Source organism: Priapulus caudatus, unplaced genomic scaffold (genome assembly GCF_000485595.1).
Source record: "Priapulus caudatus unplaced genomic scaffold, Priapulus_caudatus-5.0.1 Scaffold6, whole genome shotgun sequence".
NCBI classification, from domain to species: Eukaryota; Metazoa; Priapulida; class Priapulimorpha; order Priapulimorphida; family Priapulidae; genus Priapulus; species Priapulus caudatus.
Window position 1 is genome coordinate 382,368 of NW_014577067.1, and position 27,402 is coordinate 409,769.

At 42.9% G+C, this 27,402-nt stretch overlaps 1 protein-coding gene across 1 annotated transcript; it reads right to left on the minus strand.

Moving 5' to 3' along the window:
• Nucleotides 1-2,065: 2,065 nt before the first annotated feature.
• On the minus strand, nucleotides 2,066-26,616 carry LOC106805241 (KAT8 regulatory NSL complex subunit 1-like). The gene is made up of 9 exons (XM_014806771.1): nucleotides 26,471-26,616; nucleotides 23,430-24,615; nucleotides 17,447-18,243; nucleotides 17,199-17,322; nucleotides 16,376-16,458; nucleotides 14,665-15,112; nucleotides 13,526-13,649; nucleotides 6,136-6,397; nucleotides 2,066-5,203 (listed from the first exon to the last, which is right to left on the minus strand). The coding sequence occupies exons 2-9, from the start codon at nucleotides 24,542-24,544 to the stop codon at nucleotides 5,007-5,009; spliced, it is 3,150 nt and encodes a 1,049-aa protein (XP_014662257.1). The 5' UTR covers nucleotides 24,545-24,615; nucleotides 26,471-26,616; the 3' UTR covers nucleotides 2,066-5,006.
• Between the last annotated feature and the right edge of the window lie 786 nt (nucleotides 26,617-27,402).

Genomic DNA, 27,402 nt, shown 5'->3' on the forward strand with positions numbered 1-27,402 from the left:
CCAAGCTTGACAACGTTGCGTGCCTAGACATTGGTAGACACGGGTAACTGGATTTAACGCCGTATAGCGTGGCACACACGTGAGTGTAACCGGAAACTTTCATCATCTAGCCATCGTATAGATACACGACTCGCGCGTTCCCTACACTCACGATGCTTAGAAAGAATAACGAACGCAAGGGATCAATGTTTTTGCGCTCCAATCACCAGAAGTACGCACCGACCACGCTCACGTTCAACTGGCACGAGGCGAGAGAAGCGATCCCAATGCAGTACGACATTCAATCATGCGACACCAAGTCACGCAATCTGCACATCGGAACGGTCAGTATTATAAATAAATAAATAAATAAATAAATAAATAAATATATATATCAAGAGTAGATAATAGAGAGAGAAAGAGCGAGCGAGAGAGAGAGAGAGAAAGAGCGGAACGAAAAAGAGAGCAGAGCGAGAGGAGAAGAAGAGAGAGAGAGAGAGAGAGAGAGAGAGAGAGAGAGAGAGAGAGCGAAGAAGAGAGAGAGAGAGAGAGAGAGAGAAGACGAGAGAGAGAGAGAGAGAGAGAGAGAGAGAAAGAAAGATTAATAACGTCCAACCCGTTTTAAACTTTGCACCCTTATTAATATGTCGAGTGTCTCGAGTAGGCAAGAACTATAGGCAATAATTTGACTGCATAGTTTAGTCAATTATTTTCGGGAACTATTGCACGAGCAAATTTTCACGCTATCTGTGGCATCATTGCTTTTTGATATGCAATAGATTATGATATCGCGATCAATATTTTCACATTTTCTAATCAGACACCGGAAAAGTTGAGCCGGTATATAGGATCAATATATTTAAATATTTAATAAATTGTATATTTTCTTTACGTTTAATTTAATTAATATTTAACAATTTTATCACATTTTTATACGGCTAACCTCAGATGGTAACGATGCTTAAACGGTAATCCATAAATCCATTAATCCATAATAATCGATATATAATCAGGAGTGAATCAAACCCTGTGAAATAGAAAGTGAAAATAATGTTGCAGGGGCGGGTACAGGATTTGTACCAGAGGGGGGGGGGGTCTTACCGTAACCCAAACTTGCGAGCACGCGAAGGGGGGGGTCTGGGGGGCCCTTCCCCAGAATTTTTTTGAAATTAGACCCCCTTAGATGCGTTTTCTGCGCGAGCAGGGGGGGTCCGGACCCCCTGGACCCCCCCCTGCACACGCCCCTATGTTGTTTTTAATTTCATTCCTGATATAATGCATGCTTAGTATCAGCGGCTGGGGACAGAGCCTGCGGAGTACGTCAGCACGCAGCAGACGGCGATGAAACAGGTCGGCGACAACCGCAGCTGCAACAACACCGAGCCCGCGAAACGCATGCTCACTCCGACGACGTTTTCCGGCGCGATAGGCGGTCATCAAGTAGCGGGCAAGCAGCCAGTGCTGCCATTTCACCACGTCGACCACGGACGCCGCTACTTGGACACGACGCATTCCTGCGATTACAAGAACCCCAGCCAGTACACTCAACGTCCGCCCGCCGAAACGCGCGACCTATCGGGCGCCTACAGAAAGTGTCACTCTCAGTTTACGGACACCGACGGCCACTGCAGGACTGGACTCAACACTTGGCACAACGAGTCGGGAATTTATGGAAACACAGTAGTGAAGCGACAGGTGCTAGTGAGTAGGGACCCCATCCTGCGCGGTTTCCCTACGACTCCGCCGTAGTCAAAGTGAAAATAATACTTGCACGGTGAGGGGGGATGGGCTAGGTCGGAATACGAGGAGGAACAGGGAGAGAAGTACGGTAAATAAGTGGGTGTGTACATTCGCAAGAGGATTTTGTATATTTGTGTGACTGTGTAAATGAAACATGTCATTGCGCAAAAATAGAAACGTTCAATAAATATCTCAGGTGTAGAAATGATTACTGTACACTATCTGCTAGCAAATGTGGATGTGGCAATAACAAATTCATCTATTTCGTTGAACACGCTACGTTTGATTTGCCGATGCAATGTATTGGCACTGGTAAAAACAAGAACATATACTGCTAAATAGATTGTTTGAATAGTAATCATGGAGTTTTGTATTTATTTTCATGACTTTTTTGGTGTACATTTCTGCACCAAGTGCTAAGCAAAGACAAACAAATGAGACAGATCGAAAATCACACAGAAATCAGCACAAGATATTTGCTGAAGAAAAACTATACTCTCGAGGTTACCGTGTTGAAATCCGACAAGATGACGTCATAACATGCCTCGGTAGACAGGCAGGTACTGCTCATGTATCAGCCCTATTAGTAAAATTTCCCCAACGGGGTTTGATGTGGTTCACAATCTTGCTATGCGTTTCAGAAATGCAAACATCAAACCCACACTGGTTAACATACGACAAGTGTTTTCCTAATCTAGCCGATAGACACTTTATCCAGCCATACTAGCCAACTAATCGTCAATCGGCTTCCCAACACTATTGGTGAGGTAGGTGGCAGCACTATCTAGCAACGAAGAGCATGTCAACCTACGCGTAACATAATCACTATACACCAAACACCACTACAACTAGAGTAGACAAAGACCTCTCTACCTGTAGTCACAACACTCCTCTCACAAGCACCATCCGTCACACCATACAGCGTTTATGCTCTCCAGCTTTTTTTGGTTTATTTTTGGACTCATAATATGTAATATACATGTAAATAGTTAACCTGCTTAATATGTCAGGTATGTTCATGCCACACTACAAACAGCATTGCTTACTGGGCAATCGTTGCAGGCAAATGATAGACACGGATTTTTTTAAATTTATGGCAAAGTATTACTCTTGCGCAAACTATACAACTTCCCCGCTAGCAACGTAGATATTTTCAATACTTCTTTAATTTACGATAAGCCGCAGCAGGTGCGACCCACGAGATATAGTGCCGTAGCAACGCTGCGAAAATCGTGTCACTTGAACAACACCAATTTCGCACTGCGAGGATCCTGTAAACTGAACACCTCTCTCAAGTTATTTATTACACAGGAACGCTAGATCTACAACCTTGCTGCAGGGGATATGAGAATACAGATAGGTGCAGAACCTGTCACTGCAACAGTGTGTATGTAGATGACGTATGCAAACATTCAAATTGAAAGCAAATGGAAACATATCACCGCAGTGACAATTGATTAAACAACAGAATAATGTTGGGATGGGATGTGTGTGTGTGTTTGTTTGTTTGTTTGTTTGTGTGTTTGTGTTTATGTTTATGTTTATGTTTATGTTTATGTGCGGGGACGTACAACAGAAACTAGTCATGTCCATACAAGGCAGGACATCAACAAGAAATGATTCAACACTGAAAATCACAAAAATATCCAACTCCATATCTTATGTACATTGTCCTCATGCGTACAGTTTCATTTGAAAGCCAACTACCACTTTGAAAGATGCAGGGGAGCAAGTCAAAAACTATACACGCAATGCTGTACCATGCTGTAGTTTCAGCCTTTTCCCTGTCTACTCTAAGGCCTAACTGGAGATTTTCTTACATGCTTTATTGAACCACTTAATTTCTAGAAAAGTGATTCAAGGAAAGCAAAAACAATATATACACGAACACTGCTGAAACCACCATGCACTGCACACCAACCTAACCAACCAAGCGCATCACGTAATCAGTTGCCATGGTGTCAGTCACCACATCGCACACACGTAAATAATGCTGTACAATTGAAGAGTGAAATTAACGGGACAATTTCAGTGCACATGATGTTGCAATCTCACTCGGTGTGAACTATAATGCAAGATATACACAATGACAAACTTTACATCTTATTTGATTCCCTCACAACTACAATGAACCGGTAAATTATTTGTATTCGAGAACTCATCACGCTTCCTTCTGCCTTCTGCAGATGGATAGGAACACTGCATCCCGCTCAACTACGCGTTACAGAGACACTGCACTCTGCTTAACTCCATTTCCAGTAGAAGCATAGAGACACCACATCTCGTCTTAGCTGAAACCACCAGTCGTACGGGAACCGTAACCTGCTTCCCCCTGCTACTAGCAGGAACAAAAAGACAACACATCCTGCTTTACTCTGCCTTCAGCCTGGAGCACAGTCACCACATCCTCCTTCACTCTGCTTCACCCAGAAGCGTTCCGACACAATACCAAGTATCAGCCTCCGGCAGGATACATACTGCATACCACTTTTCCATCTAAATCAGGAGCACATAGATAGACATTGCATCTTGCTCCTCTCAGCCCTTGTCAGGAGTATACACAACACATTCTACTTTTAATATTCATCTAGCATTAGCATAGATGCTCCATTCTGTATTGCTCTGCCTTCAACATGAGCTGGCACCACACTTTGCTCCATACACTCCCCACCCTACCACTTTCTGCATTATTCTCCCTCCAGAAGAAACATGTCCACTGCATCCTCGTTCACCTCACTAATGCAGAAGTAAACACACACAGACACACACGTATGCATGCACGCACACGCACACGCACACGCACACACACAACATATATGGTTTCAATCTGCCTACGCTTTCATTAAATTGAAATTACGTGACAATATGAACTGAATACACCATGCAAATATCTTTCTGGTGTAATCATCAACATCTCGCAGGTAACATATACACTCCGATCTATGGCTTTCTCCAAAAAAACCCAACAATCTTCACCTGCATCTACTCCCCAGCATCTACTCTCACAAGCACTCAGACATGTACGTGTGTGTGTATGCCTGTGTGTGTCCTAAACCCCTAAAACAAGTCTTTACAGAGCTCTCACAGCGCAATCAAAGCCGCGTCTCCAACAAGACCATGTTGTTTCTATAGCTTCCTCTCAACCAACACACCCCGCCGTGTCGGCGTGTACGCGGCGCGGACACGAACGCAGCCCGCGACCGGCGTGGCGACGGCGGCGGCTCTCCTCCCGTAACCCGGCACCCGGCAGGAGGATGCGCGCACGCACGCACGCACGCACAAACCGTTCACCTCTTCGAGAGCTTCAGCACGATACGACCACTGTTCCTCGCCTCCCGCGCAGCCACCGTCCACTCGGGGTCATCGGGGTCGTCGTCGTCGTCGCCGTAGTCGGAGGACTGCGGGGATGGCGACGTGGGTCTGGACACGCGCGGCGTGCCACCGTCCCACAGGCGCACAGGCTCCACCGCCGCACACTTGAAATCTGCAACGAAAAAAAGGTTGTAACGCATGTAATGTCTTCGCTATATCGCAAAATTGGCATATGAATCATAGATCAGCTTATGTGTTGAGGATACGATACTGTATTTGTGCTTCCACCTATCGAATGTTCATATTCAACTTTCTATGCTATAACTGCATAAAATCTTAGTGTTTTTCAAGTTGGTGTAATTAGTGATATATCCACTGCGAGGTGAGTCTATATTTCGCTATATTTTTTCGAATTGAGCGCTTCCGAGCAATAATCTCGTAATAAAAACTTTAACACAGATGGATAAAAACTAACTATATATAACTAATGCTGAAAATTAAAATGCAATGAACCATGGACTAGTATTATATATACTACATAACAACCACATCGTGTATCCAAGCCAACAACTGCGGTTAATATTTTAAACAATATTTTTTGTTTAACACAGTCCCACTTATGAAATCACTCGAGAATACGGATAATGATTCTTAGTTAATATTTCCCAATCCACTATATGGAAGCACTGGTTAGACATGCAACAGCTGCGAAACATTTACACACGGATTAAATGATGTTGGAATGGCACGCAAGGAATGCAGACAAAAAATGTAATATTTTGCGACAAACTACAGTCTTCGTATGCAGCCAAAGAAATCATGTGCACAGACAGCAGAGACAGAACCATATTTAGGAGGCTCGACGTTCCCCATTCACACTTGAAAAAGAACTGCGTCATATCGAAAAGGCTGCACCCCACACACTAACCCGCGTTCATCGCCCCCCCCCTCCCCCCTCCGCAGACGACCCACCGTTACGCGGTGAATAGAAACTGCGACGCAACCAGTGTCATGCTGCTTGTGTTTACGCAGCGAAGGATCTCACGAAATTCTGCGCGTAGGTGGCGCTATTGGGCGCACGACGGCGACGCGAGGGACACGTACCGGTGACGGCGGCGGGCTGCTGCGTCGGCGTTGGCGGCTCCTTCTCAATCTCCAGCACCTCGGCGTCGGAGAGCGGGAACTGGCGCGCATCGTACGGCGCCACCGTCGGGTACGTGTACAGCGACGTGTCTACGCAGAGGGCGCTGCCACCACTGCCGCTCTCCGAGCCGTCCTCACACAGCGACGTGCGCAGGCTCTCCCGCCGGACGAATGAGCCGCTGTTGCGACGCACGGCGACGGCCGCGTCGTCATGGTGGATAATCTGTCGGACACACACAAACAAACTGTTGCGAGATCATGCTTTAGATTCAACGAACGTCTCTGTACGAGTAAGGGGGTCTGGGTAAGCCATGCCTCCTCGGATGCTATCGTTAGGTTAGTCAAGTAAACAAAGTTTCTAAGTGTTGTGCCTGCCAAACTGTCTGCATAGTGGTGCGTCATTGCTAAGCATTGTTTTTAGAACTTTCTATCGCAATGCAAACCAGGTAGAGACGTCTATCAATCAGACCAGACTGATGGAGTAACTATGATGCTGCTGAAAATATTACTAAAATGAGATCCAATATACTGCAATGTAATGGTCTGAGTGAATGGCCTATAAATGTGCTCATGGCACCTGTTAGTTCTGAGATGCGTAAAAGCAGTGCTCACAAACGAATCAAAGAATCTCTATTAGCTTTCTGGCTATTTACGAAATGGTGAGTGATTTATGGATTTATTTAGTGCTATAGCCATCTTTGGCTACTGTACGCTAGCCATGTACATTATATAGGATATGTTATATTGAAATTTATTTTGGTTGTATGTTATATAGGAATTTTTAACCAGTTTTTGTTATTTGTTCTAGCCTTAGTCAATGAACTGCTACTCTTCACATATCAGTATCAAGTACATTTCACCCATGACGGGTAAGGTTATATAAATAGAAAACAGGTCACGATAGTTGGAAAACATTCTCACTGGGCCGATCCTACGTTCTCAAAAAAACCTTTACCATTGACTGGAAAGCACACTTTCAGACAGCAACAAAAAACATGAACGACAAAAGGAGTAGGGGGGTGCATTCACGTCTCATCTCCAACCTCAAATAAAGAATGAACGGAGGATGGAATCGACAAATGGTGCACAAATTGACACTGGATATAAATACAATTGTCTGCAACTCCCATTTGTCAAGATTTTCGTATCCAGGAATGCAGGTCAACAACAATTACTATAAATAAACCTTCAGTTCAATCAATACAAGCATAATTAGATAACAATAATAATGGCATATTGGCAGCCTGCAGGGCACCACGTCCAGGCTACAATCATTTCCTACATTAGGATTCTCTTTGAGTTAACCTACACTGACAGAGTTGACACAAATAGTTGCTAGAACTGCAATGTTTACGATGAATGTTTTTTTATATATACCAATTTGGCACCATTTTGGTAATCTACCAGTCTATTGGAGTGATTTGAATGCATTTGGTATTTTGAGGTCATCAGCATTGCAATAGGAATTTTTAAAACCTTGCCTATTAAAAGAATTATTTCAAAATCATTGCTTATAAATGCACAATCTAAAAAATATAGCAAAATATAGTCTGATCTAATAGGGGATATATTACTTATTACACCAACCTGAAAACCCCCAAGAACTTATGCTGCTATAGGATAGAAAATTGGAATTTAACATGATCTAACACCATGGCATATTTGATTATAGCGACAACAAAATTGCAGATGGTTGCTTCAAAACAAATGCACCTATTCCTAATAATGAAAGTGTCAGTGACACTGTAGCTCACCTTGGGTGTGATAGAAGAGGGAGGAAGAATCTATAAAGCAAGATTATACATGGGAGAACTCCCATTATATAGCATATCTCCCATTATATATACTCTTGATAATGATATAGGCATAAGTTTTGATGCGAAAATAAATGTTTCAGATCTGAAAGTCTGAAATCTTGACGAGAGATGGCGCTACGCCTAAATGATCGCGATTTTGGTTTTCGAATATCGCGCAAATAAAAACAATAAAATATTCCAGTCAAATTACTGTAACGGAGAATCTAAAACACAATATTACACGTATATAGGTACGATTGTAGAGTTGTTGACCAGTTAGACGAATATAAACGTAATAGGACGTTGTCATCTCTCCCATAGGAGTAACAACTGTTTTGGGGCTAGCCTTACACTTCACATACCAAAATTTAACAAAATCGAATGAATTTAGATGGCCATTTCAGGGGTAGAAATTTACTTTTGAACAAGGGAGTCCGACGGACTCCCTGCCCTCAAAATGAGGGAGTCCGTAGTGTGAAGTTCATAATTAAATATTTGCTGAAAAAATATGGTAATTCCGCGGGGCGGTGCTCCGGAACGAACTAGTTTGTATAGCAGAATTTTCAGGGAGTCACACGGACTCCTGCATATGTCAAATCAGGGAGTCCGCTCTGGAATGAACTAGTTTGTATAGCAGAATTTTCAGGGAGTCACACGGACTCCTGCATATGTCAAATCAGGGAGTCCGACAGTAAATCAGGTATAGTAATTGACTCCGGACTCCCGTTAATTTCGCACCCTGACATTTCCATTTTTGCCAAAAAGTGGACGTGGCTCGAAAGTAGGTCGACTGGCGTGCTCCAAAATAGGACGTTCAAACCTCTCCCATAGAAGTAACAACTGCATGCAATTTGAAACATGTGGGTCAAACGGTTCTTGAGTTATCGTTGACCGTAGGCAGACACTGAAATGCATAGTGAAATTGACAAAATCTACCTAATTTGCATAATTTAAAAAAATATCAAAACCTGTGTGATATGTTTTGGGGCCAGTCCTCATTCACTCACATACCAGAAATGAGCAAAACCCATTGAACCTGAACTGACCATTTCCATTTTTGCCAAAAAGTGGACGTGGCTCGAATGTAGGTCAACTGGGTGCTCCAAAATAGGATGTTTCAAACCTCTCTCATAGGAGTAACAACTATATGCAATTTGAAACATGTGGGACAAACGGTTCTTGAGTTATCGTTAATGTTGACGGACGGACGGACGTACGACGGACGACACCCCATGGCAATAGCTCATCTTGACGATGTCAAGGCGAGCTAAAAACGAAAGGGCATATGATTCTGTGTAGTGTACTCTGCGTTTTTTAAATTGGCCGATGTCAGGTGATCGCAAGAAAGTTTGAGATTCACAAGAAATGGTGGTGGAAATCAAAACGAGTAAGCAAAACTCGAAACGTGCATGTTTTGGTGAATATAGCTAAGTACGAAGGTTCTGAGACACGTTAGTGTTATTCTAGACAGCTGCTGTTACTCATGCAATAACAGTAACTAAGTATAGTAAAAGTGGGGAAAACACGAGACCGGTCGGAAATCCTTTTTGAAATCCTTGCTTTAACAAAGTCAACAATCGTCCGCGCGTGAAAACCACACACAAACCGGTCTGGCTTGACCGATGTAGCAACAATACCTAAGGGGGCGTGGTTTCTGATCACAGGTTCGCGTCGGGCAAAATTCACTCGCTCGAAAATCAGACACGTTTCAGGCAATACGGCAGTCGCGACTCCAGACACGCGATTTCAGAATGAGGCTACTACAGGCATGAGAACAGGTTGAGATGTTTTGGAGGAAATATTGCACACTGTCGTGCTACTTTTTGAAATTTGGAAGGGCAGATAGGCCATTTCCATGCATTCTGGGGTCCATTCTGTTCTTAATAAATGACCTATTTCGTGACTAACAATTCAGACATCATTTTCTATGAAAATTTCAATGTTTTATGTGGCGGTTAACTTAAAGCCTGCCTTAATTTACATTACATAGATACACCGCAATATTTACTGGAGTTCCGTTACTTCTGTGTGAAATTAGACATACTTTTCCTGACTTTTTATGAAGTTTAAATTAACAAGAGCCGCAGAGCGACTGGGCTCATCTGAGGTCTGTTGCTACGGTTATAAACTCAAAATTTCAGTCGTGATAGTGACACCTTTGTTAGGCGCAGATATGTTCGCATAATTATATGCGCTGAAACATGGTGATGGTATACGTAACCTTCGTGAATTGGGTGGAGTACCATAGACATTTTCTACGAAATCAGGCGTGTACGTAGCTACCATAACGCAGATACGCAGTTGCGTACACATCATTTCACCAATGAATGACTATTAGATATAAATGTTATATATATAGATATAAACGTTACTTGGATATGCGAGTAGCCCGAGGCAGTGAGGGCGTAGCCAGCATGTCGTAAACAAAACGCAGCGACACATGGCACCAACGAAATCATTTAACTTCGATAGATGGATTTATTTCTTACGTAGTATAGATATTTTCTTGTGTTACAACACACTGTACTTGCCTGTATAAACATCAATTATCTTTGCAATAAATTTTATTTGAATTTGAATTTGATTTTGAATGCGTGCGAGTACTAGATCTACTATCATCCCTGCACATTCTTTTAAGTTTGTCCCGATAGATGGGGGGCCGTTATCAAAAACATACCGTATCGTGCAATGCAGGACTAGACGGGTCCCTGCCGTCGACTCCACTCACTATGCTCGCTCTGCCAGGCCCAGCGAGGCCTAAGCCGAGAGGTGGGATCGAGTACATTTTCAGCACATATCAGCGGCCACAAAAAGCCAGTCAGTGCGAGAGTGCGAATGTATTCGTACACTAAAGAATCTCATATATAATTATTGTTTAAGTAAGTCAACGTTGTTCAAGTAAGAGTTATGTGTGGAATTTCTAGTGTTGGAGATCGGTCAAAATTTCATGATCGATCATCGGTTTTACAAAACGACCGATGATCGATTAATCATCGATCATTTTAGATTGCGGCAACGACGCGGTGACGCCGCGTCATCGTCGACACATCCGTCGTTAACCATAAGTTGTTTATAATATGAACAAAAAAGGGTCCCTGGAATTTTTTTTAAATGCTTTAATTTAGGAAATAAGTTGAAAAGATGTAGGAAAATTTAGGATTAGGCTTGGTTTTCAGGAAACAGTCGCTTAGTTCCTTGAAAATTTTCACTGCACCGTTTTTACTAGTATATGTGTAAATGTATGTACTTGTGACAAATCTGGAAATTAAAAAAAAAAGAAAAGAAAAAAGTTCGAGTTGTACTCGGTCGTCCGATTTTCTACTCGATTAATCAACTCGGCAGCCCAAACGAGTAATGATCGACGAACTCGATTAATCAGAACACCACTAGGAATTTCACTGTAAAATGTGAGCCTTGCACAACCACAGGTACTGGCAAACGCAGCAGCGTATGCAGTATACAAATCCTTCAAAGGTTAAATGCTTATAATAGTATACCGGTAGACCTACCGTGAGATCGTCTGTTGCAAAAATACACTAGAAATCCTTCAAAGGTGAAATGATTATATTATATATAGACCTACTGTGAGCTCGTCTGTTGCAAAAATTCACTAGAACTTATTTGTATTGCTACTTTCATAACATTTCTTCTCAAAATCTAAACGAAGATACAGCTGTTTAACTTTAATCAATTCGCTATATTAACATGTTATCATGGAAATGCATCGAGCGCGAGCGTAGTGGTGGTGGTGGGGGGCGGGGGTAGGGGGTACAGGGAAGGTTGGGGGAGAGTTAGGGGCGGGTGGAGGGGGCTCTACTAGCAAAAGCAGTTCAGTCCTTTGTTGACAGTCAACAAATCCATGTCTAACCCTCCCTTTGAAGGTCAAAAGGTTATTAGACACTTACTCTTCGCACGTCAGTGGAAAGTACATTTCATGGTCCTTTCAATAAAGTGATAAAAAATGGTAGGTCAGCACTGGAACAAAAAAGTTTTCCACTGGGTCTGTTAGACCATGTCCTCAGAAAATGATATCTTACCTTTCCCCCCTGCCCTTTGACATGTGACCTCCAATTTCGCTCTGGTGATGGGTTTCCTGCCCATCACACTATATTAAGAGCATAGGTCGAGCCGTTCAGATTTGTGCCGCAATTCTGTATTTCCTCCTATACCTTAAGTTAAGGGGGGAAATATCCCTCCGTTGACACATCTTGACCTTTGACCCACAAATTGATCATTCCAGGTACTTTTCACGATCCCCCCCCCCCCCCCCGACATCCCGAATATCGTGACCGTAAGTCGAGCGGTTAAGATTTGTGCCGAACTGTTGACGGACACACGGACGGACGCTAATGCGATTCTACAAGCTGCATCTGACTTCGTCAGATGAGCTAAAAATGGTGTCCATTTTGACAAAAAACGTACACCTTACCCCCTAAACTTTTTATTGCATCAATCTCAAGTATGACTAAAATGAAAACCAAAACCCGGAAATCCGCGAATCCGCAGAAAATTCTCATGCCTGCTACAACCCCCGCGACGGCAGGGAGCAGAAGACGCCCACCAGGGGTCTCTCACCTTCAGCACTGGCGTGGTCGGCGGCGAGATCACCGCCGAGATGACGGGCGAGTACGCGGCGGGCGACTCGGCGTGGGACGGCGCCGCCGACGGAGTCCGGCGACGCGGGCGGGGTCAAGGCGCCGCTCTCGCTGCGCTGCGACGAACGCGAGCGACCCATCAGCTGCGCCGGCGTCACGTACGTCATGAACTTCTTCTTCTCGTCGACCTCGCAGCGCATGTGCCGCACGGCGATCAACTCGTCCGATATGTCCTCCCACTGCGGGAGCGGCAAAGAGGAGACAACGTCAACGCGGCCGTCGTTGTGCTCGTGCGCTGCTTGCGATTTATCTAACCGCTAATTGACCGCGGCGAGCAGTTTACGGAGCGAAGACGCTGCTATGTAGCCAATATTACAGGAGAAAACTGTCACTACGTAAGCATTACACGAGATGGTGTTATGCAGCCAGATATTGTACGAGACAGATGCTACTATATAACCAGATATGACATGAGACAGATGCTACTATATAGCCAGCTATTACGTGAGACAGATGCCTGTGTGACGCTGCTAGGTAGGTAGTGTTGTCAATCGGTTGTAATTTCGTAATCGATCATCAGTTCGACCCAAGTAACCGATGATCGGTTACAATGCGTTACTCGTGGTGTGAATGCCTGCGTGGCGTAACGTCGTTTGCATGTATTGCGTAACGTCGTGTGCATGTATGTGGTTGTTTAGTCCTGTTTACTGTTTGTTTTGCACTGTTTACTACTGTGTGTATAATACATGTATGTTAATAAAGGATAACTTGTATAGTAGCGATGATATCTCTGATTCTCATCACTTTTCCAAGTTTTACATTTATTTCGATTCCCCCCCCCCGATGAAACGATTTATGGATTTTTGATAACCAAAGCGCTTTGTTCGAGCCACTGTTCAACCGATGATCAAGTATAATCGATGATCGTGACATCACTATAGGTAGGCAATGCAAACTTACATCTGGCTCATCATCTCCAGCATCTCCCGAACCTACGTGGTTTACAAGCCCGTTCGACCCAGTAGACATCTTCCTGGCCTTTGGTAAGGGGACAGGTGGTACCTCATCCTCCACGACACGCCACCTGAAGGAAACACGTATGGCGATGCACCACATCATAGAAATAAGTTTTCAATGGACAACGACAACAACAGAACCAGCAACAATTATCTACAAGAATCATAACAACAAGCGGCTACCTCCAGGTAACACACACTTAGAAATTCCCAATAGAGCAAGTGGAAGGGAATATTTGCTTGCCTGTCAACAGATGAAAGTACACCTACAAGCGTGGCTATTTTGAGATGTAATTAACAGAGAACTGACAATACTGGATTTTTTTTTGCTCTAACGTTCAAATTACATGTGTGACGTACACACGTACACGAGATGAAGTCAATAAAATGCACATGGCATAAAAGAGAGAACAGCCAAGTGAGCCTTAGACAGGAACTGTGCTGCTGTTGCATGACTGATATAGACATGACTGCGTAATGTATATGACTACTAGAAGTGTGATAAAAGATACCAGATGTTGGACATATAAACAAATTTTGAGCCAACGTTGTAGTCATATCATTGGTGCACATATAATAAACTTACAATGTGCTCTTAGGCAGAATTATGGTCTACTACTGTAGCTGTCAGCTCACCCCTAGCAGCTAACTTGGGTGAAAAATCTCTTATCTCCCTGATTATCATTTCACTTGCTGCAGCGACTGCAGTCGGGCAACTGTGTGTGCCAAACAGGTACCCACATAATCAATGCAGTAGATGCATGTGCGAATAGGGGTGTCAGTGTGATGCGGGACGCCAACCCATGCAGGCCATGCGCTAGACCAGGTGTTCTTAACCTGTGGTCCATGGACCCCTTTGGGGTTCGCGGATGGGCTTCAGGGTGTCCGTGAACGTCGTGAACCAGGCGCATGCAAAATTATTGTGTTTATGTGCTTATGTGCATTTTTCTGGGGAGGGGTTTGTAGATTTCACCAGATTCTTAAAGACGTCCATGACTCAAAAAGAGGTTAAGAACCACTGTGCTAGACGGTTTTATACTTGTACCCGAACCTGCCGACATTCGCCTTGTTTTGCCCACTTACTTTGGAGTGATGATTTCCTTGTACTGAAGCTTCATGATGCGTGCCGACGCCGCCATGCTCTCTGGAATGACTATGTTGTTGATATCAAACGCGTTCTCGGACTTTCGGAACGGTCGACGAAGCAGGTCCTTCCCGCCCTCCAGCTTCCCGTGCGAGTGGCCAGCGACGACGTCGGACAGCATCGCGGAGCCGGGCGGCGACGGCGACATCATCGCGTTGCCGTACGCGTCATTCGGGAAACACATGGCGCGCTGCTTCTCCTGCTTCTTCATGGCGGCGAGCGCCAGCCGCGCGGCCTTCCGCTGCTTGCGACTCTCGCGCAGCTCGGACTTGCACAGCCGACTGTTGCGGCCGGAGTTCTTCAGCGCCGCCGCCGCGGTGGACGGCAACGACAGGGTCTGCAGCCTCCCACGCTTGCCGTTGTTCTCGACGAGCTTGTTGCGCAGCTCTGCCACGAGAGATGCAAGATGCGTTTTGCGTTACGATTCGGTTATGCTCAGGGATCGAGTGACCACAGCGCCGCTCAACTAGCTGCATTAAAATCATCGATGCAGTGAGATGATAGCCAGGGCTACCGCTGTCGTTCGCCACCTTCGCAAGTTGCGATAAATAAATAACAGTGGCGATTTTACTACACTAAGTGGCGAATACAAATGGCAATGGTTCAACTGCTCACAAAATTACGCTTGTATAATAAAATCGTCAAACTTCAGTGTCGTATCGTAAAATGTTTCCGTGCACTTCTTTTCCCATACCCACCACCTGTTTATGCCTTGCCTAGCACATGCGATGAAGTGAACTGTGGCTATAGTTTTTCACTGGTGGCTCAGTCTTTGCTCAAACTTTAGAACATCCAGAGGGAGCCCTAATAGCAGTAGCTATTTTATTGAGCAGACTTTGCTTTATCTGTTATTCTCTTCTAATAAAATCATACTATTTAGGGGTCCTAGTCATAGCATTCTACCCTAAATCGAATTTGCTCTAAAGTCTAGGACAGTCCATACCCTAAACTAAACTCTCATACATATCAAACGTCAAAAGAATGAAAGTACACAATAACATTTCTCTCGTATATACTGAGAACTTAAATTTCATTTAAAACTTAATTATCTCTCAAATTGTAAAGAACAGTCAAGAAAATATGGTTACGGTTGGAAAAAAAACATGAGAAATCCTTGCTTTGAACCGGGAATTATCATAAAAACCTCGCCATTAAACAATAGCTGATGGAGAATCAAAACAAACATTCACAATGGCATCTACCGACATTCTTATTTTTCAATGTATCAGCCTGACCACGATTTTTCTTAGCAAACCTCTCATAAATATGCAATTGTCATTCATCCTAATAGAAATCTTAGGACAGCAATTACAAACTTCCATTTGCCTGCAAACAACTGCAATTCTAAGGTTTTTACACAAATAGAAGGATTCTGACACACTAGTTCTAAATTTCAAGTGTTGTCCTAGCAGTCTCCACTTTTGCCTCAACGTTAGTATCGTTAGTCACTAACCAATAAAAAGGACAAACTTTACTACACAAATTTTGACACGCAGATGGCTGACCTATCCCCTTGCGCGTACCGCACAAGCACCCTCCATATGGTACGAACACCTACAGTGCACATCACATAAATCGACTAAGCCGGCACACCCACCGCACAAGCTATGTACAGTAACACTCCCAGCAATGAGACTACAGTGTACTTACTAGCATTAGACAGTAAAAACGCTGCTGCATTTTTCAACTTCAACCGTTTGATCCTCTGTTCCGCGTGGTTCTTCAGCCTCCGTCTGAAAGCCCATGCATAAAAGCTGCTGATGAAACTTGATAAAGAGAAGAATAACTTGCTGCTTCTCCGATTACAACATTTTGGTAACCAAGAGAAGAACATGGATGCACAGCCAGTGTTCTTCCCCTGAAAATGGTTTTTAAGCTTGGCAATGTCTAATATTATACAGGCTAGCTGTCTACAACGTCTCATAATGCATCGAGGATACACAGCATCAAGGTGATTTGTAAAGATGCTCATAGCAGAAATGGAAAAAAGATGAAATTTTCTAGTGGGTAAAGGCAACTTTTAATAATGCTAAGCTTGATAACATAAACATTAGTTGCCTCAAATAGACCTTAGACCTTAAAGCCCCCTCCTTATGTACTAAAGCATAAGAAATGCCACTTGCAACATCTATTCATACGCTTGGTACAAGAATACCTGGAACTATATATCCAATTTATCTCCTATAATACTTAAAATTTCATTACATCCGTTTTTCAGATTGTAATATCATTAGAGTTTGTAAGACAAAATCATGTAACAAATCTCTTGTCTAATAATGATAATTAGGTTTCCTGCAGCATTCCCTATTCAACAACCTGTTCATTGGTATAAACCCACGCCTGCTCTTAGTAATGACATGCCGTATCAAATTGTCATTTCCATGCTCTAACTGTAAGTTAATTGCCTACTAGGCAAGAAGATTTAATGATTTCACTTTCACTGACAGTTTCTTTGCTATGAGAAAATTCTTACTTTTTGTATGTTGTTGATGATGATGACGATGATGATGATGGGCCAAGTGTCTGCTTAGGGGATGCCTTTGTTTGCCAGTCTCCTGTCTTGAGCAGGGATTCAAAATGATGCTGGAGTGGTACTTCTAAAAAACAACACCAACTCAGTGTAATATTGTCATTCTATTTTTCTCAAAGCAAAGCAACGCTATCAATTGACAAACTTCTCACGAACTTGCCCCTCTCGCACCGCAGTCGAATGAAACTTACCTTGGCAAAATGAAAGGACTTGATGGTGTGAGGGGTCAAGTAGGCCAATTCTTTCAGGTAGTGACATTGTGTCGGGGTCCAGAGTCTGAACGTTGTTGAAGCGGCCACCGCACATCACGCACGAGGTGATCGGAGCCGCGCAGCCACACTTCACCGTGGACAAGCGCGCGGCCTTCCGATTGATGTAATGTATGCCGGCCGCCCTCAGCAACTTCCTCTTCCTGTAGCTACGCAGGGGTCTAGTCCTGGCTGCGCAGGCCGTCACATCATCCTGGCCAGGTGCTACAGCAGGTGTACCGGGTGCCGCTGCCTCCGGTAAACCACCTGTCGTGGAGGTAACGGCAACGCTGTTTGCACTGCTCTGCGACACGCGAGGCGCCAGCGCTGTACCGCCCGCAGCCTGCTGCTGCCCTGTCCGACTGTCGTCGTCGATATACCCGTTCACAGGCTTTTGCACGAACCCATCTCTGCGTGCGGCTGCCCTCGAGCTATCACTGCTATGGAGCGGAGACAACTCGTTAGGATGGGCTTCTACGTAACGTTCCATGTTGGAGATTTTCGTCTCCAGCGGGGACAGCCGACGAGCCGTTCTATTCACGATCCTCGCACGTGCCATAACAGCATCCATCTTCTGGTCACCCAAAACCACAGGTCCCTTGTTAGCACGGATCTGCTTGTAGATATCATTCTGCTGACGTATGCGGTACTCTAGATCCGACACCTGTGCCTGCAGCCACGTCCATCTGCTGGCGATTGCCGCTCTGTCTACTGACCATTTCCACGATGCTCTCCGATATCTAATCAACATACAAGCAGGTAAAAAATTACCTCGATGCATTTACATATCATTAGTGAACGTAAAATCACACCACTTTGCACGTACAGCTCATTACGTTTCTTTTATAACCACCACGGTTATCTAAAAAATCAATGAGAATAGAAATCACAATTTTCGTAATGATCTGCGCTCTCTCTGTCTGACGGTCTGTTCACAGCAGCCATGTAATCGCAGACCAACTTTCGTTGTATGCAAATCATTGAGTGTTTGTCACGAGTACCATTAAACCATATCAAGTTCTTTTTGAAAAGCATTCACTAAGTACTATCATATTATGGAGTATTTGTTAAAACAGCATTAAATTTAGAAACATGCAACCTGTGTGTACGATTTGACGTTACACAGATGCAAAGATGCACTGCTGTGTAGACATGTGCGTACATAAGTACAGACAAGTGTGTACACATCTAAACCACTGCCACCCCCTATTACATTCTGCTACTGCTGCGCACAAACTATTCCTGCTGAGAGGAGGCAGTCTAGCTGCCACATCTCAAGCCATGTGACTCAAGCCCTTCATTAGTCAGTAGGCTGTTGTGTGTGTGTGCTGTACTCTTGTACTCATACAGTAAGCACGCTACGCTAGGGGGGGCTCTACAGGATCTCATCAATACAGCATGCTATTTCACAGGCAGCATGCTGTGAGTGTGAGCTCAGCAAGTACCTACATACATATTCATGTGGACAGAAATCTGTAGTCTATAGAGCAGCTAGCCTATTATGTTCAACACACATCACTGAACCCACTAGGTCGGTAGGTGTAAAGCAGTCATGCAGGCAGGCAGGCAGGCAGGCAGGCAGGCAGGCAGGCAGTCATGCAGGCAAGCAGGCAGGCAGGCATTTTAGAATTATAGTACATTAGATCTGGTAATACAAGCTATGGTAGATAGATGCCTAAACTACACGTGACACACGATCACGCACATGTCATAAAAGACACATGACAACATTGCGACATAGGCCCAAGGCATGACCTATTGCACATCCACCTGCCCCGAGGCTAGTAACATACTCAGCACAGTGCCATCGTCATTCAACTACAGGATCATCTAACTCACAAGCCCACGTAAACAATCTTTTCCTTTCTTCAAAAAACTAATCATAATGCCCATAATTATTGCCTACCTGAGAACAAAAAGATATCATATCAATGCTATGCTCCATCACTAAAATTACTTTCAGACACACGGACTTCTTTGAAACAAAAAATTGTTGACTCAAAGAAATAACACCATGATGAGAATTTAAAGTTAAACAGTGTCCGATAACAGCCTACTTCGCAACTGCTCAGATATTTACCTAATGCAATCTATAATCAGATAAACCTGTTTAATAAATTTGCCAACTCTGACTACATGTACATCCTGTTCCTTCTCATAGACCCATTGTCACCAATATCATACAGTATAATAGTTGTTAGTTCGTTTGAAGACACTAGAATAATATCACTTCTGCGATAGAATAAGATTATTGCAATTTTTACCAAAAAGAGTAAATTCCGATTTATCTTAGATGATAGATCTATGTACTCTTCAACAAAAACTCAATTTTTTTTATATATACATTATTTTAGTTGGCAGCTTGAAGAATGAGTGGCCCAAGTATTACTATTTTTAAAATTAGTAAAATGAAACTCACATAAATGTAAATATTTGAAAGCACCCCCTAAAAATGCTTGTCTTATAAGCCGTGACATTCATTCTATGCTGTACATAGATTTAACTATGTGATAAGGCAAGGCTCGACACTAACTTTTTTTTTCAGTGGCCCGATCGGGCCACCAAAATCATTGATTTTCAATTTTTGGTGGCCCGAAAATGTAATCTGGTGGCCCGAAAAAAAACAAAGAAAAACATTATAAATCTTTATTTCAATCTCGTATTGTATATTATTTGAAAATTGGGCCGTCTGATGCACTTGCACAAGTCTTTAAACAAACCCCACACACTGACATTGATGATTGAGGCATACATTTGAATTGTCCATTCCACGGCATCAAATTTTCACCAGAACCGCTGATTCTGGTTCGCTTGATACAATGTACACACACACACACACACACACACACACACACACACACACACACACACACCAACAAACACGTGCGCACGTATAATATGTTTGTGGAATGCTATATATGATTGTTGAAAAGAGAAAATCGATGTTTGGTAATCGATGGTTGTAAATCTCAAATCTTATATATCGCCTAGCTGGCAAAGTATAGTTGTAATACATATATATATAGTGGTAAATATATGGTACACATATTATATGGTACACAAATATATGGTGAATAATGGTTTTTATTGCAGATTGCTTTTAATAAAATATTCAAGATTTCATATCTTCATGAATTTGTCTAAGTGAATCACGTATCATTATTTGCATTAGATCCAATGTCTGAGGACGAGTGCATGTTTGTGGTTATGCTCGTACGCAAATCGAGACATAACGGTTGTGACAAATATTATTATTATGAGAATAAATTGTGAATACAAAATTGAAGGTGAATAATAAATAAAAGTAAGAATAATATATAAGACGTAATATGCATGCAACTCAAATACATGTAATATAGTATCAACATATATCGTGTATCATATATCATACAGAACAATGTATATTATAACACACACGCGTGCGCGCACGCACGCACTTATACACACACACGCACGCCCGCACGCACGCACTTATACACACACACACGCACGCCCGCACTTATACACACACACGCACGCCCGCACGCACGCATATACCGTAATTAATAATCCATGATCAAGCATCATAACTAATCACAACGTGAGTAAATGATATATACGCGAATTATTTATGCTTCTTATATCGTATATGGTATGTTATCAGCATGTTATGTATATACTCATGATAATATTATATGATTTGTGCAACCCACGTTCTTGATTTGATCATTTGATTCACGTTAGATTATCATTCTTCGCTGCAGTCCCTTGGATTATAAAGCATTTTCTATTCTCTTTGTGAGGTTATAATATGATTAATTATGTTGTTTATGCTGCAGACGATTTTTGGGTTCTGCTCACTGATCTCAATAATAATATTTTATTAATAAAATTTTATTATAGAGATCAGTGGTTCTGCCACTGGTTCTGCTGCTTTACTAATTTTTATTCGCTAGGTAGCAGCACCTACCTGAACCTGAGCCTAGTCAGAGCCAAGGAGCTACATATAACATTATATAAATTATATATAACGTTATATGTATAGCTCCTTGGTCAGAGCTACCTCTAGTCAGAGCATATAAATCAGGCAGGCATGACTCATCAGCATATAAGTCAGCATATCATCAGCATATAAGTCAGTCATATATTATTTAATTCGATTTTTACCATAGTTTTTTTTATATGTGAACAGACTCACAAGTATAATTCGTACACACTGTGAGAAGCACTAAAGCTGTGTGTAGTCTTAGAAAAATGCCATAAGGTTATAAATTAGCCCATGCTGGTGGCCGTGTTCCATTACCAATACCATGTTATATTACCAATATAATCCTAACAAGCAAGTATTATCTTTAAAGTTCAATTTAATATATTCATAGACATTGTAATTATGGACAATATCAGTATCATTACAATATATCCCAAATACATACAATATATTAAATGATTACAATATTTATATATTATAATATAATTATAAGTAGTAACACCACATTCAATCTGTGCCATATATAGTTTTTCAATAATTATACTGTAACTAGTTAATAAACACCTGATATATTTACACCAGGTCACATAAAAATAATTACAAATCTGAAATGTTAAGCCTTATAACCCCTCTTAAGATTTCATTTGATCTAAAATGGATATGAATGTACTTATACAGAAATCAGCATTTTGAGGTGCCATATGAAATAACACCGCATTGTACATTGTGCATGTACATACACCCAGACACGGTTATTTCGTTCAGTTGTCAGACACGATTGGTCTGGCGATGAGCTCCTTCATGATCTCATTGCTTCCGGCGTAGATTGGTTGGACTCGCGCGTCGACATATGCCCTGGCTATAGGAAATTCCCACATGTATCCCCAGCCACCATGAAGCTGAAGACATTGGTTTGCAATCTTGTTCTGCAGGTCAGATGCCCTGAGAAGACAAACACAGGAACGTTATACATTTTACACACTCACACACGCATGAAGTATATACTTGCCCCAGAGTGCCTCTTGCAATACAACATCACAGACCCTAAGGTATATCAGCTTGAAGTGCTATTACTTTGAATGCTGTTCTGGCTTTCTATTTCTGATTTTTATTTCTCTTTTTTTTTCAGTTACTAATGTCCTTTGTCTTTAATCAGTTAATAATCTCCTTGATTGTTGACAATAGCACCAATGTATGCAAATTTATAAACGTCAGTAACTTCAACATTGTTGATCTTCAGCCCATCTTATGACTCAGTGCAGACTTTCAACACTTCTGGTTAACCTTGAGAGGCCATATTAGCCTATATTCATGAGTTAGTTTAACAAAAGAATAATTTCGCAAGTTATAATTGCAATGATGATAGTGAATACCATCTTGACAAGAGTGTGCATATAGGAAAAATCTTATAGCTATTTGGAAATAGACACAGAGCACAAACAAGAGATCAGCAGCAATAGGGATGCAGTGGTTTAACACCAAAAAGTAGCTTACAGATATTTAGCCATGGAGACTGAGTAGTTATCTAGAGTCTCATGCTGATGCTGCTGCAAGCACTGGTCGTAAAATGCTCTCATCATACATATTTCACTCTTCATCTCGGCCAGCTTGTGTTGAACTGTCTGCAATTAAACAAAATAATGGCATAATGACATAGCCAATATAGCTTCAATGAATGATTTACAATATATGTATATATATATAATTTTAAATATCAGTATTGAACTCACATGTTGGTATGTAAAAGGTGTTTGAATAAGAATATATACTAGAAAAACACGGATACATCTCTTGACGTGTTACGTTTGACTGACAAGGATGACTGGGGAGGTTTTAGAACGAAATGTCGTACCTTTCGATGTAAATTTATAATATATATATATATATATATATATATTTATATATATATATATATATATACTTATCGTGTAAGAGGATTATTAAACGTCAACTACTTACACCGAGTGATGCTGCGTCTCGCACGTGTCAAACTCCTCCTCGTCGCAGCTCTCGCCACCCGAACTGCTATCGGTCGCCTCCGAGTCGAGCACCCTCTCCAGGTGACCGAGGTTGGCGGCGAGGCTGCTCGACACGCAGCTGATCTCGTCGCACAGGTCGTCGCCGAGGGCGACGGTGACCTGGTCCTCGCTGTGAGCGCCGCGACTGCTGTACAGCCGCTGACGCTGCGAGCCGTGGGCGCTCTCCAGCTTCCGCACGAGGTTGACGAGGGCCGCCGTCGACAGGTTCTTCACGTCCTCGCTCTGCAGCAGCTCGGCGTGAAAGTCGCTGCTGTTCGGCGCGCTGCAAGTCCTCGTCGTTGATCGCACGCACGACTGCAGGTTCTTGCGCTGGTGCTGAACGAACGCCACCAGCTGTTCGCGCACATGCGTGTTCGTCTGCATCGTCTGCAGCCGCCGCAGACGCTGCAGCAGCCGCTCCGCACGTCGTTCCAGGTAAACCTGCCGCTTGCCGGCGTCCGCGAGCCTATCACACACGAGAGACTTCAGCAAGGTCAGTTCGGATTGATCGTCAGTATCCATGGCACTCTCGTCCAGCTGTGTGGGAGAGACAGCTTCTGGCTGCTGAACGGTGGTCCTATTCTCGGCCAAAATGCTGCTGGCGATTGGGGATGACGAAGAACTGTTGCGTTGTCCCGTCATGTCTAGCTTTGGATTGCCGTTTGTGTTAGAACCACGTAGGTTACACGTCGCTTTCTGAATTCTATTTCCTCCCGTTTTCTGGTCGACGTCCATTGTGTTCACAATGCCAAAATTGTTGTTGGTCGCTGCAAGCTTCCGCAGTAGAGCCGGGATGTTGGCTTCTTTCAACTGACTGTAACCGTTGTGCGGCCGCACCAGAATCTGTGCCTTTTGAGCCTGCACGGGAGAGACAGCCCGCTCGCTTGCTGTGGGACTCTCACAGTCCCGCTCCCTATCAGTTTCCGGCGAGCTCTCAGATGGCGGCGGTGATGGAGGAAGTCTGAAACCTGAATGCACGGACTGCCTAATTGCATCCGACAATGCAGGCGCCATCGCGAAAGGACGGGACAGCCTCAATGGCCAGCGTGAACACATACAAGTGGTAGAATAGCAGATGCAAGATTCTCCACCTGATGATCCATAACGCCCACCTGGATGTCTCCCACCTGGTGAACGAAAATGCACATCAACATATAATTACAAATATGCAAATGCTTCAACAATATCACAACTCTGACTTTCGGAATTATTTCAAGTTAAATTAGGCTTTAATTCTGCTGCAGACTAAATTACATTCTTCAATATGAACAATACATAAACACCAGATTTTAAAAATTGACCATGTGCGATGATGAACGATGCCACTGTTTGAGCTACTTCTTGCATCAGTGACACGAGAACATTTGCAGGGCCTAATTCAGGCCATTTTTCATACTGAATACGGGCCTCCCAAATTACGTCCCCTAGCAAAATGCCCAAATTACAAAATTCATAAAACGCCCAAATTAGCAGAGCTCTGATGCAGATCTCCATGTTTCTATCGTCATGTTGTAGGCACTGTTTTATAATAAAATGCTCATATAAGATCTATAATCTATTATCTGAATAAAATGTGTCAACCAAACGTCCAATTTAACGTGATAGATAAGTATATATACAATTTCCCTGTACGGTTCCCCGATTAGGCTAGATACATAGATTAAGCCCCGATTTGTAAATGGTTATTCCATGTACCACAGAGAGAGCGATAGTGCAATTCATCCTCTCTTATATTAATGATTACAAACCCCACATTCCATGTTTATAAAATGCAAAAAAAGTTCATAAAGCAAGTTATGTGAGCGAGAGACAGATCACAGAATGGCATCATCTCAATGTGCACATACGGTAATCAATAATAAAACACTATCTATAAACATGTTAAATGTCAAAAATATTACACCTGTCATAGCTTTCCAAATACAACATTTATTCACAATGATGACAATAGTTGTAGGCTGAAGCATAATTTAGACAATTCACAGAAATTATATGGAGGCCAAAGGTGATAACAAAGTGGCAGTCAGCCTGTAAAAGTATCTCTGGAACTAGCCACAAGTTCCCTTCTCGCTTAACACTACATTGGCCTACGACGTGCAACAGTCGGAGAGCCTGGTCGGTTTACTCTGGAACTATAATTAATGTGAGTACCCTTGAAAGTGGGTGACGAATCAGATGACGTAACATCATGAGTTATTAATACGCTGTGGCTATATGGCAGGCAGCCGGGCAGTCTTCGATTTCCTAAATGCCCTTAAACCCTAACCCTTGTTTACTTGAGATAATGCTGAAAATTAAAAAATGCCGTGCATTTAGGAAATCGAAGACCGTGGCCGGCAGCCGTCAGATATATGCCGGCTGCCGGGCATATAGACACTCTGTTATTAATATTATTGCGTCGTATACATACACTACGACACTAGGCCTACAATACATGCATTGCTACGACTCATGATGACTCGAACACGAGTGGCGTTTATCAAGGAACGAAGGCGTAACAAAATATCTCTGGCATGCATGCTGTTGTCCAAACTAACGTACCAACGACCCTCCACGCCTGCTCCCCCAGGAACAGGATGGGTCTGTGGGGTGAAGTGGAAATTGCTCAGTTGCTAGACCGTTCTTCTTCCTTGACAAGAACTAGGTTGATGACAACGGCGTGACAGCTTTCAGTCTTCCTCTGTGCATTTTAATAAACAAGCAAATTGACAACAATTTCAAAGTGCACAGTGAGGTAACTCATGCATTTAGGCATTTTTATTGACGTTTGTAAAGATACATAAGCCAAACGTAAATTTTTGGGCGTTTTGCAAGCTGGAGCGTACAGAACAGAAGACCGCGAGCGGGTTACAAATACGCGTAGGACAAACCACGTGATCAGGCCACGTCCCCGATGAACAAACAGGCGAATCAACATTTTTGGCAAGAACACATAGTAGCGATTTCCACCTTCTTACACGTAGTACAGCACATTATACTCACTCCACTGTAACGTCTCTGTATTGTTTTCACTAGTGCCGTCCGAATAAGCCAGAAATTTCCGCGAACTAGTATCGAAAATGTGCAATATCAAACGCCTCAATAATGGCGACGAAATGAAAGTCCGTAGACCTTCCAGACAACGAAAACGGGCGAGATAGGATGTGTGACGTCACATTAGTAAGACCCCTCTACGGCGTATTTGGTGATTGGTTACGAAGAAACTGCTCACTGTTACAATAATTGACTACCTCCCCAATAAACTTACAGTTATATGCAAATTAATGTAAAAGTATAGCTTACCAATTTTAACATATAAAAAATATAAATTTTGAACACATTTTTATATTTAAATAGTACAACTTATTTTAGCGAAATTATATTTTGCCTGGATAAAGTTGCAAGTTTCATCGCCATATGGGGGTGGCAGCAGAACAAGTATCCGCCCATGTACAAAGGTACATGCTACAAGCGCCCTAGAAAATTTCGCGGGGTTTGCGTTCGGATTTCGGCCGACTTGGATTTTGATATATGAATGCAAGCAACTTCTGCATAGTCTCCAGTAAACATTATATGAGTCTGATACATACACATGCACGCACGCACACACGCACGCACACACGCACACACACACACACACACACACACATGATCGCAAATATTCGAACCGAAAATAACCGAACCGAAATGTGAAAACCGAAAACCGAACCGAACCGTGAAGTTGTGATTCGTTGCACCCCTACCTTTGACCCCCAGCTTCGACATCCCAACTCGTTTTGACGATCCCCCCGACGTCCCGAATATCATGACCGTACGTCGAGCGGTTAAGATTTGTGCCCAACTGTTGACGCACGCACGCACAGACGGCCGGACGGACGCACGCTCATGCGATTCTACAAGCTGCATCTCACTATGTCAGATGAGCTAAAAATGAA

Bases quoted from the DNA above. Each gene is read 5' to 3' on its own strand.
- LOC106805241 (XM_014806771.1), bottom strand. From the start codon at position 24,544: ATGTGTTCACGCTGGCCATTGAGGCTGTCCCGTCCTTTCGCGATGGCG. The intron at 18,244-23,429 runs GTAAGTAGTTGA...TATGTTGATTAG, and splicing joins GAGACGCAGCATCACTCGGT to ATATCGGAGAGCATCGTGGA. The intron at 6,398-13,525 runs GTAAGTTTGCAT...TGTGTCCGACAG, and splicing joins CTGGAGATGATGAGCCAGAT to ATTATCCACCATGACGACGC.